This window comes from Caretta caretta, chromosome 2 (assembly GCF_965140235.1).
Source record: "Caretta caretta isolate rCarCar2 chromosome 2, rCarCar1.hap1, whole genome shotgun sequence".
In the NCBI taxonomy this organism is placed as follows: domain Eukaryota; kingdom Metazoa; phylum Chordata; order Testudines; family Cheloniidae; genus Caretta; species Caretta caretta.
In genome coordinates this window covers 239,437,583-239,457,235 of record NC_134207.1, presented here as the reverse complement: position 1 = coordinate 239,457,235, position 19,653 = coordinate 239,437,583, and the positions used below count along the sequence as shown (strand labels likewise).

Here is a 19,653-nt window from a genome sequence, read left to right as displayed (position 1 = left end):
TTACCAAAACACATCACTGAAACATGAAAAAGGAAGGCTAAAACAAACACTTTAGTTATAGAAATTCAGAAGGCAGATTTCTGAATTAAATCCAGCAGACAATATCAGATCCTTCCCATGTTTCCAGGCATGGTGTGAAATACTTTACATACTATTCCAAAGGAAAAATGATAGTTTTCTGCATTAAAAGTTTATCTTTTAGTTATACTGTGGTTCTGCTGTTCTTGTAAATAAGGTGTCCAAAAATCTAACTGCCATTATTTTACTATGTAACTGCCACCAGCATAACACAAGAGAGAAAAATCAAAATTGACATAAATAGGACAAGAATGTAGATGGAACCCAAGAAATTCCTTCCTCCTCCCCCACCCTGAGTTCTATGTACAATCTGCTCTTGGTTTCTGCCAAAAAAGTAATAATCTTCTCACTAAAAAGGTTTAAATAGATAATAAAGTTCAGAATTCCGAATGAAAATGTAGCAATCCATATTCAGAACACTCTTCAATAATTTTCTTTTACGTATGCAAACTTTATCCTATCAAGCAAAAATGTTTAAAACATTGGGATAAAGACTATTTTTGTTTTAAGTCTGATGGATTAAAACCCATTGTCTGAACGAAAGGTTCACCATATAAAATACAATTTGAAATTTGCTTTCTGGGTTTCAATATTAAAAGCCTGTATTAATCCATGGGCTATAATGGGACATCTCCGATATTGGAAATTTTACCACAGTTAGGGTGAAAACCACTATATCTTTCAGCATGAGGGAGTCTGCAGCTGACTGTATGCTGTCAGCCTTTGGAGATTACCAAGGCCACCTCTGCTACCTTTATGTTTTCTCATAATGCTATAATGCTGTTGTGTAGCTATTGACTGGAGAGACTGTGAGTGACTGGGTCTAGGGAACAGACAAGCCATGCATTGTTCTGTGCAAGATCTGGTAAAGGACATAAAATATATGGAGAGATCAGTCATACTAAACTATTAAAACACACCAAGTACAAAATCACAAGCAGTATTTATTCAAGACTATAACACATCAACACCACTGGAGGGTCTTCTAGGCAGTAAATCAACACTGAGGTTAGTGATCACTGTTATTGATGATGGATCAGTGAAATGCCCTGGCATTATGAAAGTAGCGTTTGTGAATAACTACTGGAAAAGTGTTACCTAGATTCCTAGTGGGAATCCACCAGAAAACAAAGAAGAGTCAGCCTTCAATGTACAAAATTATGTGAATGTTTCCCCTAGTCATAATGCATGCTTCAGAGGAGAGAAAATCCTGCCTCCTTGATAGCGAGAATGTAACCAAATGGTTTTACAGAAGTTGTTTAAACAATATTTTGTAGTTATAGTAACTAAGGAAGTTCTAAACATGATGTAAAACACCATACTGAAGATCTACATTATGTCATCATAGCAACTAGAATGCAGAAAGCATGTTTAAAGAAAGGTAATGTTAGGGCTTTTCTAAACCTTGTAACATATATATTAATGAGGCAGAGAACATTATTCAGTTTATATCATGTGACTCACAGCAATTAGATTCAGGAATGAGGATAGTAGAGGCATGGGTAAAGATACATTTAGTGGTACGGAGAAAAATCCTGGGGGGAAAAAAAATTAAACTACTGGATTGAAATGTTGTTCATGTTGTTATTTTGGTTAGAAGATAGAAATTTTAAAATCTTTCTCTCCTCCAACCCCCCTTCCAATTTCTCTTGTTAGAAGAAAACAGTATTAATGTAATAGAAAAGAAGGCCGATGACCCAACTTTGAGTTAAACTTGAGTTGATTTCAGAAGCAGTGCAACATCTACCATGACAAGTAATAGCCTTGCACTAGTCCACATGGAGAAATAATTTTGTATCCAGGACAGTGTGGCCATATCCACAGTTGAAAATATAACTGAACAGTTATCATGGTTGAGAATGATCAAGAGGCACCTGTTGTGAAAATGTTTGCTATCTGGTAACATCACCGCTTACTGTGCAATTCTGCCCTACACTACTTGCAATATAACTGGTGATACGAACGCAAAAACAAAAACATTATACAGTACACCTGCCCTCTTCAGTTGGGTGTCCAATCACTGGGGCACCAAAAATCACCAGACATTTTTGAAAATGTAGGCCACTATATTTAACAGAATAAATCAGTAATAAGGAAAACTTATTAGCCAATCCATTAAGAGCTGGAGAGTAGAGTCAGGAGACTTAGATTTTGTTCTCCACTCTGCCAGTAGCTTGTAGGGTGGCCTTGTTTGAACCACTTAACCTCCCTGTGTCTTAAATTTGTGCTAATACCCACCTTTGTAAAGTGCTTTGAGATCTTTGGATAGAGGTCCGGTGCGAGTTCTAAATATGCCTTATTCAGGACCCAGTCCTGCAAACACGGCGTACTCCCTGGTGCTGTAGTGCTTAGTCCCATAAGCATGGGGGGACCCTTGGGAGTATCATGTTGGATAGTATTTACAGGCTCACGACCTATATGGTAAAAACTCTTTTCTAACACAGCCATTCCTATAGGTAGTACACAAGTGCTGTCAAGCCCATTTGCTGTCTCTCTATTTAAAAAAAAAAAAACAACCACACATTGGAAATATTCTGGATCAGAGTTTCTTTGATTATTTCCCTAGATGTGGCGTGAATTAGTTCCATCTGAAATTACACCGATGGCAAACTTTTAAACACAATTTTGGAAATTTTTTAAACAAAAGAGCAACTCTAGCAGTATTTGAACTCAGTGCCTTTGCAAATAGGAGGCCAATACTATATGCTAGGCTGCACGGTCTCTGGTCATCATCCATCAGAATTTACAAGTGTGACTTGGTTACACTAATAATAATCACTGTGCAGTATCTGGTGTTCAAAACACTGTATGTCTATTAGCTACTTAGTTCTCAACACACCGCATGAATAATATTCTTACATCCATTTTATGGCCTCTCTCATGGAGGAAGTCACAGGGCTTTAAATTCACCCCACAACTGCAGGAATTATGTTGGGTTTTTTTCTTAATAGGTCTCCATAATCTACTATATCCCAGACTGGGGGCAGTTCTGCTAATCATGGATCAGCAGGGATCCTAAAAATCCGTTCTCTGTGGAAAAACACGGAATTTGTGTTTTTACAGCGAATCTTTAGTTTGTATATTTTGCGAAAAAATAAAAACATATATCAATTATTAATTAAACTTTACTGAAAGTCCCAGTATTGCTGAAAGTATCATGCGGGGCTGACTACCCGAACCCCAGCTGCCTGGGAAAACTAAAGCTCAGCATTTCCTTTTACTTGTGGAAAAACGTGGATTTTTAGGTTGTTTTAAGTCAGAAAAATTTTTATCACGGAAAACTAGGATCCCTGCCAGTGGCATACCTATGACAGGAAAATTGGGTCGGCTTCGACTTTTGGGTGGGCAGGCAATGACGGGGGAGGGTGGGAGAAGAGGGAGGAGGAGGGATGAAAAGCCCGCCTCTCCCCACCCCCTCCAGCTGGCCCTTACTGCTCAGCAAGCACCAGAATAGGAGACTGCTCAGAGCATACAGGCTGCGAGGCATGCCCAAGGGGCGGATGGGGGCCCCGCTGGAGCTCAAGCTCCGCCCGCCCCTCCCGCCCCCAGTGCGGTGTCTATTCATCCGGCCGTCCAAGTCCCTCTCCTGCCAACACCATGTGCTGCTGCCCCGCTCTCCAGCCCCAGCACTAGCCCTGCCCAGACCCACCCCAGCCTGGGATGACTCACCGCCTCCCAGCCCGTGGATTGGGGGGGCTCTGGCCCCGATTTAGGTGGGCCTGGATGCTAAGTGGGTGAACCGCAGCCCACCTGAGGCTATGCCCCTGATCCATGCTGATCAGCTGCAGCTTGAGAGGAAGGGTGCAGCTTCCGAGCTTCACCACTATTGCTTCTACATCCACTGCTCCAGTTGGTTAGGGAGGAGCCATGTGACCTTAGTACTACTGTCCCCCACTGAAAATCAGGACGGGGAGAAGAACTTCAAACCACCAGCTTCCCAGGACAGGAGCAGTGGAAGCTCCCTAAAAGTGGAGGGCCACCAGTGCCCGAACCATGGCCCCACCCCTGCACCACCCCTTCCCCCAAGGCTCCGCACCTGTGCTGCCTCTTCCCCCCAAGACCACGGCCCCGCTCACTACTCTCCGGCCCCTTCCCTGCCCCACCCCCCCATTGCTCATCCTTACAGCCAGTAAAAAGTGGGGCAATGGCTCCCAGCCCCAAGAGGAAACCCACTGCTTAACAGAGGCTTCTGCTCTACCCCATCTCAGGTTTTCAGCCAGTGAGGCCAGCTGCTGCAGTCTGGGAGTGGAAAGGGTCATCTTTCCTTAACATTGTTTTAGGGCTCAAGGGAGGGAGTCTGAAGGGGGTGGTACGAAGCAAGAGTAAGGGGGAGCAAAGGCCTTATATGGGGGGTGCAGAATAGAGGGCACACAGAAAAAATCATTTCCAAAGATGGAGAAACAATGTCACAAGAGAAAGCCATTGCTTAATGACAGGATGGGGACGGTTTGAATTTCCATCAGCAATCAACCCAATTAGCTACCAACATTAATTAGATCAGTAGCTGAAAGAAAAAATAAACTCTGCCCTCTAGAGGCATTTGAGTGTCCCCATTTGGAAGAGAGAGAGAGTCTGCAAGATCATCCCCCGACCAAGTGATTGCAGCACTGGCCCTAATATTTCTCTCCGGATGCAAGAGAAACACATTGCAAAACAGAAAACATGAGAGTTTAAACAAAATGCTTTCCATAGACAATAACTGCTAGGGCTTGTAAGATTTCCTGGTAGGGCTGGTGTGTAGTAGGACTTGCTGCATGTAAAAAAAGAGGTAGCCATTTTAACGAAAGGGATACAACTACAGCCGTTCAGGCCCAATATTTGGGTCCCTACTCTGAGGGGCAAAAGGGAGCTTTTTAAAAACAAGATTTAATATTAAATACAGTGTAAACGGACAGGTTCTACTCCATTACTTCCCATTTCATGAGAGGTTAGGGAGGGACACACTGAGTGGACACCCAGTCCTGTTTTTTAACTCTACTCTTTTTTAAAAGATACCACAGCCAGTATGCCATATTTTCCCCATCCACACTAGCATTAAAGAAAAGGAGTACTTGTGGCACCTTAGAGACTAACCAATTTATTTGAGCATGAGCTTTTGTGAGCTACAGCTCACTTCAGCTCACGAAAGCTCATGCTCAAATAAATTGGTTAGTCTCTAAGGTGCCACAAGTACTCCTTTTCTTTTTGCGAATACAGACTAACACGGCTGTTACTCTGAAACTAGCATTAAAGGACATTCCCCCTACATCTTGGCTATGGCAGACAAGCAAGCTAGTATTTTCTTGTAATGTTGATGTGCCTTAAACGTACTTACCCAAATTTTCTCTCTCCTCCTCATGGGCCCAGCTCCAAGTCCAACCATGTTCTCCCCTCCACATGCTCTGTCCTCCTCATTTGCCATTTTTTCTACCTCTAGTAGTATATTACTTTGTTGCTGATGACTAGTCTCTCTCCCTCCAACTGAGGGAAAGCCTGCTCTTAAAAGAACCTCCTCCACTGGTTCCCCATCCTCATTCTTTAAAGACCATCTCTCTCTCTCTCTCTCCCCAAAAGGGGCCAAACAAGCTTGGAACCACATCTAGACCAGAGATCCTTTTGAGCTCACCGGCTGCCTTACTGCTGCTGCCCAGCTGTTGAATTTGCTCCTTTCAGTAATTCTAGCTGGGGAGAAAGAACACTTCTGCGCCCAGATCAACAGCTTACAGGTCACCTGTAAGGGGAGGAGATGTGGAGGAGAGAGGAGAAAAGCCTGGCATCCAGGGGGTGCAGCACTGCAGTGCTACTGAAGGCGGCATAGGTGAGTTAGGCCAGCACTGGAGGAGAATGTCCCAAGACAAGATCCCGTTTCCTCACTCAGGACCTCAACACTTTCCAAACCCTTTGGACAGAGGAAGGTGGGGCGGAAACTGACCCTCTTTTTCTGATAACCACCCAGGATACTTGGCCTTGCTTTAAATATCTTCCCAGCCTCTTCCCTTTGTTCATATTTAGCATACAAGTGGCTACAAAAACTTAACTACTGAATACGCGTTCTAGACAGAGTCCTTCCTGTCCATTTTATCCCAGTTCAAAAGTGCACACGCTACACGACGGGAAGTGCAGTGGTGCAAGCACATTTTATGAAGTGCTGACAAGGGCTTCCACTGAGTTTGAGCTGCCTTAACAAGAACTTACAGACACTTTCTCATATTTGCTCCATGAGAGCTGCCTAAAAATAAAGATTGTGACCCTCTTTGGTGAGGGAACTTCCCCAGAAGTAGCTGCACTCAGCTGGATATCCACCAGGGATCGACGCACACATGAGAAATAAGGAGCTGGGTTCTGTTTTACAACTATTCATTTTCATAAGCAAAAGTTTTGCTGTGTAAACATCCCAATAGTGAACAAAAAAGGCAATGTGAGCCCAGGCTCAAGCCAAACCCCCCTTGAGACCACACACCAATTGTGCTAAACTAGGGCTTGGATCCAGGGTCCCAAGACCTGCAGGGCTGGAGGATCTGAATCCGTGTTAAGCTGGGACTCTGCCCTTCCTGGGGCTGCGTGTGCAGGGGTGCCCAGCTGTGTGAACTGTCAGGGCAGTGAGTGGGAACCAGTCCCAAAAATTCCCTGCAGCCTCCTGCGATAGCAGCTCCAGCTCCTCTGCACTGCAGGGAAGTTTTGAGCCTGGCTCCTACTTTCTGCCATCACAGTGCATGCAGCCCAGGTGCCCCTGCACATACAGCCCTATGGAGGGCAGGAGTCCTGGGAGCAAGGGCCAGAGAGAAGAGCAGGGACCAAGTGTTGCCCTGCAGGGAGGGGGAGCAGCAGAGTTCCTGGCTCAGCACAGCCGGGGGAGGGATGACCCCACGAACACCTTGACTGCTCCCCCCTCCCTCCAGGGCCATGCTTGGTCTCGCTATGTTCTCTGGCCCTTTCTCCCAGGCACCCTCTGGACTTCTTGGGACTGCGTGTGCGTAGACACCTGGGCAGCATGCACTGTAAGGGCCGTGAGTAGGAGCCAGCCCCAGAACTTCACCATAGCCTCCTGGGGATCCCCTCGCCCTGCCTCCTGGGGTGCAGTGAGGGCAGGGATAAGGGATCCCCAGGGGGTGTTGGAGCAACTGCACCCCAAACCCTGAGAATGCCCTTCACTGCTCTGCAGCTGGCAACAGCTAGGCTGGGGTGTTTTTCCTCTGAAACCTACATTTTATCTCAAACCTCAAAACAGACAAAAATAAATAAAAAACCAGCCCAACACAAACCCCTTAACTGAGCATCCCATTTTAAACATTAAGAATTGCAAAGTTTCATTTGAACAGTTTGCCAGCCCTGGAGACTGGTGTCCTAATTGTCCTCAGAACAGGTGCACCTGGGTGTTTTCTTGCCTATGTGACTCAGCCTAGCCTGAGCTCAATTCTTAGATTACAGGGTGGTTCAGTATAAAGCCTTCTCAAACTACAGTCAGTCATTCTGCTGAGACAGCCACCAAAGGAACTAGTTACGAGCTTTATGTACTGATGTGCCCCGTACGGGCACCTGAGTCCCGCCAAGAGCACAGAGTGGGCAGTAGAGTTTTCCCACAATGCACCGTGCTCCTAGAGCTAGGATGTCGACACTGGGGAGTTGCTAGGCGCTTTGGGGTATGTTTACTTTGACTCGGGTCTGTGCATTGCAGTGTGCACACCAGATCCCTTGATTCAAGCACAGGTCAGAAAATGATTAACCTATGGTTAAAATGCCCAGAGTTCCTGACATGGGTCAGCTAACTTGAGTCCCACTAACCCTAGGTTTACATTGTAGACATATCCTATGTCTACACAGGAACTAGACACCTGCGATTGGCCCATGCCAGCTGACTCAGGCTTGCGAGGCGGTTTCATTGCTGTGTAGACTTCTGGGCTCGGAGCCCAGGCTCTAGGACCCTGCAGGGTGGAAGGGTCCCAGAGCTCAGGCTCCAGCCCTAGCCCTGAAGTCTACACAACTATAAAACAGCCACACAAGCCTGAGCCCATGACCCTGAGTCAGCTGGCACAGGCCAGCCGTGGGTATCTAGTTTCTGTGCAGACATATCCTATGTGACCTGAGCTTCTCCTCCACACCAGCAAGGCCTTTTGTAAAGGGTGTTTGTTACTGATTCATTAAACTGCCCCCTCCCCTTCCCTCTGCTGTTTTGATAAAGACTACACACTACAAAAAGGCATGTTAATGTTAGTGTGCTGCATCATGTAACGTTTCAGTGCATTGACCGGCACAAAAGCAAACAAATGTTCACTTATCACAGGTAGAGGGTAAGGGGGGCTGAAGTCATGCTCAGTTATCTGCCAGAATGAAAGGGAAGAGAGCAGAAAGCCAAGCCATGGCGTGACACAGACACTTACCCCGCTTCTGAAGTATGAAAAGTGGACAAACCCCGGAGGTCTGGGTGGTAACCGGGACCAGCATGCCTCCCTTGGCTCCCATGACTGCCTTCGCTGCTGCTCAAGTTGCCTTTTGCCAGTGGTTTCTTGTTGTAAATGTAGGCTCCAGAGTCTGTCTCAAACCCATTCAGCATTCCCCGACTAGTTCTGTTCTCTGTAATCTCAGGCTGGTATCCATCATTTCTGTTCTCATACGAAGCAGGGGATGGTTTGGACAATTTGTATCCATGAGAAATCAGGAGGTCCTCCACACTGAACATGTTGTGCTGGTTTCACTCACTGCTGTGCCACAAGAAAGCTCTCTCCAGCAGGATCCATCACTGAAAGAGGGAACAGAAGGCTGTTCTAATAAGGAAAGACAACTTTACTCAATCTGCAGGCTACTGGATGCAGAGTTTCATTCTCTCGCCTCAACATAATAAAATACATAAGACTGAAGCGCCTGCAGATGCTGATGAATCATGTGTTGACCTTCCCTAGATAACATACGTAAATTTGTTCAGCCAGGGAACAGATGCAGAGCTGCTGCTGCTGAGTCAGTCCATTTGAGTGAAGAATTTGGTGATGATTGCAGCTTTCAGATTTTGATAAGTGATCTTGGGAAGCTTTGCACTGGAGATCAGCAAAACCCTTGAGAAAGGCATTTTCTCCAAAATTCGTTTTTACTCTGATCAGGTGGAGCTGTGCTTTATGCTGGGGGGCGGGGGGGAGTGGTGTTAGACTGCAGGGCAGCACAGCCTCCTCCTGGAGCCCTGCAAATTCTATCAAAATTAGCTGGTGAACGAGCACAAAAAAAAAAATATGTATAACAACAAGAAAAGAAAAAAAAAGTTTATTCTGTTAGCTCATCAAGGCACCGCTTATGGTCCTGCTGTGCCCTGAATTAGACTCCCTTGTTTACAGTCTTTAAAGGTTGCTTTTCGGGAAGATTTCTTTATTGCCTAAGTGGGCCTGTTGAAATCTATAATCAGCTAATAGGTGTAATACAAATCAAAGAAGCCCAGTAAACTGCATCTGAAGCCATGCTTGTTGTTGCACAATGATTTCCAAAGCAAATGGGATCAATTCAAAGTTAAAAGATTTTTCCTCCTATCTGCCAGCCCTACAGACTCAGCCTGAGTTCTTTACTGATGGCACATTGTTACTAGTAATAGGTTCTGCAGATCAAATTAGTTGATCTGGAACAGTTTCTCTTGGCTAGCTCACCCTTGTAACCTACTGTCTATTCTACTCTTCTAACTTGTTCTATATATGGGGTACCAAGTCTTCAATGGTTTGGAACTTGGTAAACACTTCTGTAGATGAATACACTCCAGCGCACCACCTCTTAGCTGTGCTGTTCTGCCACATCACTGAGGTGCGTGGATGAGACTTGAAATACGCCTAGGGAGCAAAAACATTGAGTAAGACACTCAATAGGACCCTTGATAGGGGGCTTGCATAACATGCTCACTGTTACAGGTCTGCATAAAGAATAAGAACCTACTATTTCTAGAAGCTAATGAAGTTTCTCCTTCAGCTGAAGTGCTAGAGGTCTGTGCTTTGGTGTAAGAAATTCTGGGTTCTGTCACCAAGAATGAGCTTTACAAAGAGTCTCTACTCTGTGCTAAAGAAGGAACTCCATTCACTGCTATCAATAGGAGACACGTTTTGTGAAGTGGGCACGAGAGGGGGAAAGGACACATTTACCTCATGTGTTCCAGAAGTCAGTTTTCAGCACAGAACCAAACTTTAAGAAGTGCCTATGCAGCCCATGTAATTGTTACTTAAGGATTTGAAAATACTCATTTCTAAACCTGTTTAGAATCTACGCCAGTCTCTGCATAGAGCCTAAAGAATCTGTACTCGGTCCCCTCTGCATGTGGTATTGTACACATCTTAAAGAAATCAAACATTCCCCATTTTTGGAGTGGTGGTTTTTTTGTTTTTGGGTTGTTTTTTTTTTTGCCAGAACAGGGCTCCTCAAACCCAGTAAATGCTACACTGTACTAGAAGATATCAGCAGATAGTCACAGGGATAAATAAGCCAGCCAAGAGGTACTAGACAAATTAATGGAAGAAAGGAGTGGAATCCCTTCCTTTAAAGGAAAAGACGGTTTTGTTGTTTATTTTTAAACACTTCAGTAAACAGGAGGTGCGGCCAGATCACGTCAACTCAAATGATTTCTCTATTCCTAATTGTTTCTAGAACACAAAGACCTGGAATTGTGAGAGGAGGTAAAAGCACAGAAGACAGAACAGCTGGCTGCTACAGCTATTTAACCTCTAAAGAGAAAAAGATCCACTGTGACTGCATGAACAATAGAATGCCCACTGGACAGTTCACAGGTGCAAGGAAGAAATGTGCTTTTCCTGTTATTATTACCCCTTCTCTCCTACTGCTGTGGATAGTGGCCAAGTGAAAACAGTATTTGTCAGAGGTTGAAGGAGGCAATATGCAGAGGGAGAGACAGGCAATTTAGAAACAGACAAAACCTTTGGACAATGGGTCTTATTCTGATCTCACTGTCAATACTGAGAGTCACGAGTAACTTGAAATAAGTGGAGTTACTCATGGGGAAACACATGGGGAAAACCCAGTGGTAGCTGGTGCCCAAAATAACCCCTCAAGGTTAATCATATTTGAAAGTAAAAAACTGGGGTAGCCCTGGGGAGGTGTGACAGGAAAGTCCTTTGGTGGGGATATGGGGAAGTGAGGTGGGGGGGCAGGGAGGGAGGGATGCCCTCTTCCATGTCAGTGCCCTGCTCTTCGGAGTGAAAAACGGAGACACTTCACCATAAAGCCCAGGGTGGGAGAACACAGTTCTCTCCTCATCCCAACCTCTCTCCCTCCCTCACAGCTAGCTCTACCCTATCATCTCCTTGCTGTCTCCCTATTCCCACACTCACCACCAAGTCACCCCCATCCTCATTCACTAAAGGATTTCCCCTAAACTCAACTCTGTAAACCCAGCACATCTCACTCCGAGCTCAGAACCTCCCCAAACCTTCTCAGCTTCCTCCAACCCAATCAGTGCAGACCCTGTTCCCCCCACCCACCGAGACCCACCCCGATGGTTGCCACCTCTGAAGTACAAAAAACCAGGATGACCAGGATGATTCTGAGAGCCCATAAAACTAGATAGCCGGCTGTGCGTACTGAGCATTTCCCAGGACAGCTACTTCAGGAAAAGGGACAATCCAAGGGAAACACGGCCAGGTGGCAACCCTACCCCCATACCTATCCAAAAGCCCTTCCACTTCCTACCTAACCTCTCCACATCTCAAAATCAGCCCTTCAGCTCTGCAACCTTCCCCCCCCCCCCACCAACACCTCCATCACCCCCCCACCCCCAGGTCAGAAAACTCCTCCACAAGCACAGAACCCACCTCCCTCCTATCAGACATCCACCAACAACTAAGTCAGGACTACGCTACACCCACCTGCCCACCCACATGTACACTGCTGGTCCTGGAGAAGTAGAAGCAGCAGGGAAGGACTGTGCTTGCAGGGAGCCCTATACTCCACATCAAGAGAGAACTGGTCCTACAGGAATCTGTATTCCATGCTTTGTGCCTCCCCCCTCTGCTGCCTTGGAGTCTATGGGCTTCAGAGCCAGGATGACTCAGGGCAGCCACCTGTAGGACATCCTGACTCCAGAGACTGCAGAAGTTTCAGCCTCCCCCAAATGGCAGTCAATGGCATTGCACACTGTAGTACCTCAGCTGTGCTACACAGCTCTGTCTCCAGCATAGCTGACATTATTGACAGGGCTTAGTTCCATTAGCTCCCAGTAAGAGTAGTATAAATGAAGTCAGGATAGATTCAGAATGGAAGACAGTGCAATGGGTTGGGTGCTAGACTGCGACTTGGGAGACCTCAGTTCAATTTCTTCCTCTGACACACACCTTCTGTGTGATCTGGGGCAAGTCCCTTTGTCATTCGGTTCCTCAGATGCCCATCATAAAGTGGGGTTAGCAGCACTTTCTTCCTTCACAGGAGTATTGTGAGGATAAATACGTTAAAGAGACATTAAGACATTATAGGTACTTTATGAAAACAGATAGAAAGGATCAAGCCCCATGTACACATATTGTACATTTTGGCAATTTTCCCAGTGTTTCAAATCCAAGGTTTCTACTTTTCAGGTGGGAGGCCAGTTCCTTTTACTAGGAGTAAGTGGATGAAATTAAGTAAAGGAAGATGTAGACTGAATATGAGGAAACATTCCTGACTGCAAGATCTCTAATCCTGTGGAACAGTTTCTAATAGAAAGGGATGAAAGCCCTGATCATTTGGGGCATTTCAAGTATTGCTGTCCCCTTGAAATCTAAGCAGTTTCAGAGAACAAGTTAAAAGTAGTTTCAGGTAAAGCACATGTCCCTGAGTCCACCAGCCAATTTGTTGTGGTTTTTACATTAATATTTTCTTTTTAAATGTTTTTCTCACACTTGTTTGTGTGTTGTGCAAAACATCCAAAAAGGAAACCAACTGACTGACCAGATGTGAAAAATAAACAAACAATGAAACTGCCTATGTGCAGTGATATCAAAATGCACCAACTAAGCCAACAGGAAAAAGAGAGAGAAATCTACCTCCTCAGCTTCTTTCAGTCATGGTATCTTAGCAGCTATTTCTAACAGTAGTAGGTACAAAACTTTCAGACAGACGTGGGATTTTTAAATCCCTTTAAAAGTAACCAAAATAAAACACTAGTGAATGTAAAAGTGGGGACAGTTTGGCACTGGCAAGGAGATAATCTAATAAATCTTTTCTATCTCCCTGGTCTATGAAAAGGTGGGGAGGGATTTTACTCCTGGCAATATGACAAAGAACTTATCCTGCTCATTCCCTCTACTACTGTGATTTGGAGGCAGGCAGGAAAGGGTGTGTCCCCCATAGCGACCCTGAATTCTTAGAATCACATCCAGTTCTAGACTCTGGCTCCAAAGTGGTAAGGCAAAGAATTTGGTCCAAAAGCGTGTGAGAGTGTATTGGAAGGGATGAGGGTGACTCCTTGGCTCCATGACAGCAGACCAGGACCACTACTGATCAAGCCTTGAAGTGGATCAGCAGACTGCATGTTAACGAAGAGAACCTGTAATGCAAGGGGCTGCAATTCATTAGAGTCTAGTTTAATACACAAGATCTCAGCTTCCTTCAAAGTGTGTGCCTGGCAGGAGAGGGTGGAGCTACTGTGGAGAAGGGTTCCTGTGAACAGCAGATGATCATGAATCTTTCAGACCAAGAGAGTGAAAGCTACCATTCTGAAGCTGACTGGGGAAAAAAAGGTATCGATGATACCCCATAAAAGAGTATAACACTCCATAACAAACAATATTTCATGCATAAGGATAGGATTAGATTCCTGTGTGCATGTCATTTCATCCATAGTATACACAACAAATTAAAGAAAGAGAGCAGAAGTTCTCACTCAAGAGCAAAAAGAGAGCAAGATTTAACACCAACATCAAAATAAACTCAACTCAAGGCAGAGACGAACATAACATAAGAGGGATAAAAAGGAGATTAGCCACCGGATCCAGCCAACATTTTTTGTACAAAAAAAGTTTCCTGAGGAAAAATGGCTTTTTAATGAAACCAGAACTTTTTGTAAAATATTGTCAACAACTTCAACGTTTTCATAAAAGTTTATGTGATGTTAATCAAACTGCTTATTTAAACCATGACAACATTTAAAAGTTTGATAACTATTTCAAACAATTCTGGTAACATTTTGATAGAAAATGTGATGAGATCCCAGAATTGGGTTTGAAAAATACACCCATTTTGAACATTGCTATAGTTACAAAATCTCATGCAAAATGCTTTTTTGTCTTTGAGACAGCTCCACAGGTCACTGATGGAATCTGCTTCAGAACAGGGACATATGCTTGATCTGATCTAGTATGGTGAATGGTATCCTATGTTCAGCAACGGCACATATCTGCTATGTCAGCAGCAGACAGAAATCCTCCCAAATACACCTGACAATTGTACTATGAGGGAAAGAAATTCCTTCTTGACCTCTGTGGAAATTTGCTGATTTCATCACCTGGAGCATGAGATTCATCACCTCAATTTTAGCAGCTACAAGTATTATTGCTCATTAAATTAACCAGCTCCTTTTCAAATCATCCCATTGCATGACTTCTACCAGTCTTCAGCTTTCTTAGGGTGAAGGACTAGCCAGCACTTGGATAGTTTGGAAAATGAAAGCTGAACCCATCCATAACAGCAGCTCTACTAGTGCACACATTTTAGCAGACGGTGGATGGAGGAGACACGACTACTGTCATTGCTAATCTTGCCTCTTACACAGGAAATAATAAATGTGCACACTCCATAGGCGTCATGTATCAGGGGGTAGCCATGTTAGTCTGTATCCACAAAAACAACAAGGAGGAGTCCGGTGGCACCTTAAAGACTAACAGATTTATTTGGGCATAAGCTTTTGTGGGCTAGAACCCACTTCATCGGATGCATGTGCACACTCCATAGGTGGAAGCAGTGCTTTTAATGGTCTCATTCTCCCTTTAATTTATTCCTCCCTCTTTCAGCCACGGTTACTTTATCATCCTTTCCCGTTTTCTCATGTCTTCCTTCTCCTTACGCTTCTCATTTGACCCCAACAGGCCAAACATCTACATCTGCCATGGGGGGGGGGGGGGAATTAATCATAGAACGTTACAACAAGATGAATAGGAGGAAAGAAACCCAATACAAATAGGACATGCATCTTTTTGGTAAATCTTTGGTAAATTCTTTCCACCATTCACTATCCCACAGAACCTGTCACTCTTCCCACTCTGTGTGATAATGAATGAGTACTGTGAAGCACACAACAAAAGATACAGATTAACACAAGTTGATGTCTTATGGCTCCTCTACACTTGAAAGATGTTTCAGGTTATGTTTGCTACATTAAGTAATCAGGAACAATTATTCTGAAAGCAACCACTGCTTTATTGTCCTCAGTTAAGCTACTTCCCTTTTGAATCATTGTTTCCACCCACCACTGCATTGTTCTTTTAAATAAGTGCACAGCATTCTGGCTGAGATGCCAAAGCGCAATGCTCAGCTGCATGGCTCTATGCATTCTGGGAATTTTTTCAACTGTGAATTATGGGATACCTACCAGAAGCCACTGAAATTCTGGGACTTGGGGTCAAACTAATAAATTCCCATGATTTTTCTACTTTCATCCCATCATTCATCTGGCTTTTGCAAGCCAACACAATTTTCAAACTGCTGTTGGGCAGCATGGAGGAAACACAACTAAGTGCTGCACTTCCGATGGTCATTAATACAAACAGGCGGATGCAGATGTGTTGGCCATCGTGCAGCTGGATGGCTGCGGATGACTTGAGAAGGGATCATGGGCGTCTGGGTCCATCTCCTCCCACTCAGCGTTCTCAATGGTGTCCACAAGCTGGGGTCCTTTGGTGGCCTCCTTTGCAAAAGGTATGCTTCAGGGCCTCATAGCAGATGGTGACCATGTGAGCTCTCCCATCGTCCAGAGCTTTTCTATAACCCTGCCAGAGCACCTTTCCTTTGTTGCAGCACTGGATCTGGTGCTGGGAGTGCCCCCTCTCCTCTATTTGTTTCACAGAGTCATAGAGTTTAAGGCCAGAAGGGACCACTAGATCAGTTGGTCTGACCTCCTGTATATCACAGGCCACCAACACCACCCAACAGCTGCACACTAACCCAACAACTGACATTAGAACAAAAGTGTTACAGTCCACAGGGGACTAGACTAGTTTGTGCCAAAGGCAGAGAATAGGAGAGACTGAGGCAGGGTCAGCTCTACCGTTTTTTGCTGCCCCAAGCAGGACGTCTGAAGATGGAAGCTGCTGCTGCATTGCCGCCGTGGCAGCCAGAAGAGTAAAGCTGCTGCCGAACTGCCGCCACGGCGCAGCCTGCAGAGAAAAGATGCCGCCAAATTGCCGCTGCCACGGAAAGACGAGTGCTGCCCCTTTCACAGAGCGGCCCCAAGCACCTGCTTGGAACGCGGGTGCCTGGAGCCGGACCTGGACCCAGGTGAACCTATACTCTCACAACGGCAGGGAAAGGATTCTGTGAGATATACCCAGATAACCCTGGCAAGTGACCTGCATCCACATGCTGCAGAAGAAGGTGAAACACCCCCTCCCCCTGGTCACTGCCAATCTGACCTGGGGGAATATTCCTTCCTGACCCCACATGTGGCAAATCAGTTGGATCCTGAGTATGTGAGCAGGAACCAGCCAACCAAGCACCTGAGAGAAAGAAAATGCACAGTTTCCCATCAGAACCTAGCCCTACCCTGCCCAAGGTCCCATCTCCTGCCATACCTGATGTTTCGGAGGAAGGAGATTAAAAAAAAAATCCCAGAATGCATTTTGAGAGGAAAAGTACCCCTTCCTGAACTCTGCTGGTGGCTGGCTGAAACCCTGAAGCATGAGCTTTAGGAACACAGGACATACATTTATGTGAGGGTACCATCACAAACAGCCCTGTCATACAATCACACTCAAATTTATCCATCTCTCTCTTAAAACTAACTAAGTTGTTTGCTTGAAAATCTCCTATTAGAAGGCTGTTCCAGAACCTCAGCCTTCTGATAGTTAGAAACCTTCTTCTAATTTCCAGCCTGAATTTGTTCATGACATAGTTATACCCATTTGCTCTTGTGACAACATTGTCCCTTAGGGTGAAGAGCTCTTCACCCTCCCTGGTATTGCACCCCTCCTGCACCCCCATATACTTATACAGAGAGTAATCATATCCCCTCTCAGACTTCTCTTTGCTAGACTAAATAAACCAAACTCTTCCAGGCTCCTCTCATAAGACAGGCCCTCCATGCCTCTGATCATGCTAGTATCTCTTCTCTGCACCTGTTCCAGTTTAAATTCATCTTTCTTGAACATGGGTGACCAGACTTGCAGATAGCGAAGTCCAAATGAAGTCTTACAAGTATCTTGTACGATGGCATTAATACTTCTCTGTCTCTGCTGGAAATGCCTTGCTTAATACATCCTAGGATCGCATTTGGCTTTTTCACAGCCACACCACACTAGTGGCTCATAGTCAAACTGTGATCAAACCACATGCCCTGGTCTCTCTCTTCCTCTGCCACTTGCAACTGACAAGCTCCCAGCTTGTAGCTAAAATTCTTATTAGACTGTAAGTGCATGACCTTGCACTTCACACTGTTGAATTTCATCCCATTTCTGTCCCTCTAGTCTTCAAGCTCATCCAGCTTTTCCTGTAGATATTATCTTGGGTGTCTTGGCATTCTGATAAGTGCTGTTAAGATGAAACTGGAGTGCTTCCTCTTCCCAGAGGGCAATGAAGTCCAGAACCTCAGCATGGGACCACCCTGAAGCATGGGACACGGCTGCTATTGGCTTGGTGTAGTGCAGTATGTGACTCTGGTGTGTGAGCTTGCCATGTGTCAGGGATCAGGGCCTACAGCAGAGCCAGTCTCCACGTAACCTAATGAATGCAACAGGCCTGTAGTAGGCTGCCCAATTGACTACACCGCCTAACGGAAGAGTCAGCAGACCAGCTCTTGAGCCCAGCAGCAGCAGAATGCTCAGAGCATTCACCCACCGGGATAGCTCCTGTGCCTGCATGTTCCCAGACTTGCCCCACCTTGTTCCAGCCCTGCTCCTTGCCTTACTCCAGGTAACCTCAGCTTCAATTCTCCTGCTCTAACCACATGACCGCTCATGCCCCACTCTCGGATACCATGAGTGAGAATCGCAAAGAACACCATCTGGCATGTAAAGAGGCTGGTGACTTCCAGTCAAGTAGGCACCAGAGGGCACACAGGTAAACAGATAGGCTGTCCCAGATTGGCAGCAAAGCAGAGGTGCGAGAATGGGCGGGGGTAGAGTCAGGGGGCCATGCCCCCCCACTTTTAAAAGTCACTTTTTACTGGCCATAAGTGTGAGCAACGGGAGGAGAGGCAGAGAGGAGCGAGCAGGGGGTGGAGTATTAGGGGGAACAGGCAGTGCGGGAGCAAGGCTTTGGGAGGAAAGGCAGTACTGGGGCAGGGTCTTGGGGGAAGGGGCAGTGCAGGGGCAGGGCCATGGTTTGGGTGCCTATGACCCGCCCCCCAAACACACACACACTTTTAAGGTGCTTCTGCCACTCCTGCAGAAAAGTAATGTGGGATAGCAGTAGGAGAACTACCAGAGGCAGAAAACTTGATTCCAAATGGAGATGCCTCCATCCTGAATGTCAGTAAACTCACTTTCAAAATGGATTAATATGGTTGAGACACCAGATAACCCAAAACAAAAAAATTGGGTGTAGACATAAGGCAGTTTATCCAGGAAAAAAAAAAACACAACTCAAGATAAATCTAACACAACTTTCACCTGCAGAGAAGCCCTAAAACTGAGTTTCCCACATTATCTTCAGCTGTGTGTTGATTTTACATCTCTTTAGTTTGCTAAGCAATAGACTTTTGATTAAAGTCAAATTTACAAGACTATCTGATAGGGAGATTGGATTTCCAGCCATCCCTTTTCAAAAAGAAAAAATTCACTTTCTTCCCTACCGGGATGTAGGTCTTCCCTAAAAAAAGATGAACGAGTAAAATTAGTTCAGAGGTAACATCTTCAAAAGCAGTAAGTGACTTAGAAGCCTAAATCACACTGACTTCCAAGGAAACAGAATCCTAAGTGCCTAAATCCCTTTTGAAAATGGGATTGGACTTTTGAAAAACTTTTCCTTGGGTCTTCAAATGTGATTTGTTACAGAAGTGTATGTAGGTTCTAATATTTGCATGGTTTTCCACAGGCACTAAGCAGTCATCTTACAAGATGGAAATGCAAGATCTAGTCCTCTCACAACATTATAGTTCCTGGATTGCGGAAATACTGTAAGAAGATAAGATCTTGCATTATTTCATCCCCAAAATGGCTTCTTGAGGCAAAAAAGTATTTAAAACAAGACCTCAAACACTGAGCTCTCCACGTGTTGCCTGAACACGTTGATTTCTATTTGGTGCACACAAGGGTAACTTAGTGCCCATGGACCATGAATACACAGTCCTGGTTTATTATCCTGCTAAGTTCTGGTTGAGGAACAAATGAAAACTGTGTATATTAAAAAGCAAATGACAGCAAAATAAAGTGCCCCATGGGGAGGGGAAGGGGAGTAGAGACTTGAACTATTGCTCTCTTCTAACGACTCTCTCAAACT

The 19,653-nt window shown here is 45.2% G+C and overlaps 1 protein-coding gene across 9 annotated transcripts in view; it reads right to left on the bottom strand.

Moving 5' to 3' along the window:
- JCAD (junctional cadherin 5 associated) overlaps positions 1–19,653 on the bottom strand; it is a 96,741-nt gene that overhangs the window by 16,309 nt on the left and 60,779 nt on the right. For 7 of the 9 annotated variants that reach the window (XM_048837765.2, XM_075125954.1, XM_048837763.2 and 4 more), the window contains one exon: positions 8,436–8,794. The exons of the other annotated variants lie outside the window; for them this stretch is intronic. In XM_048837765.2, the coding sequence (XP_048693722.2) occupies positions 8,436–8,734 (299 nt within the window). In that variant the 5' untranslated portion in view covers positions 8,735–8,794. The remainder of the gene's footprint in view (positions 1–8,435; positions 8,795–19,653) is intronic. 9 annotated transcript variants of the gene reach the window in all.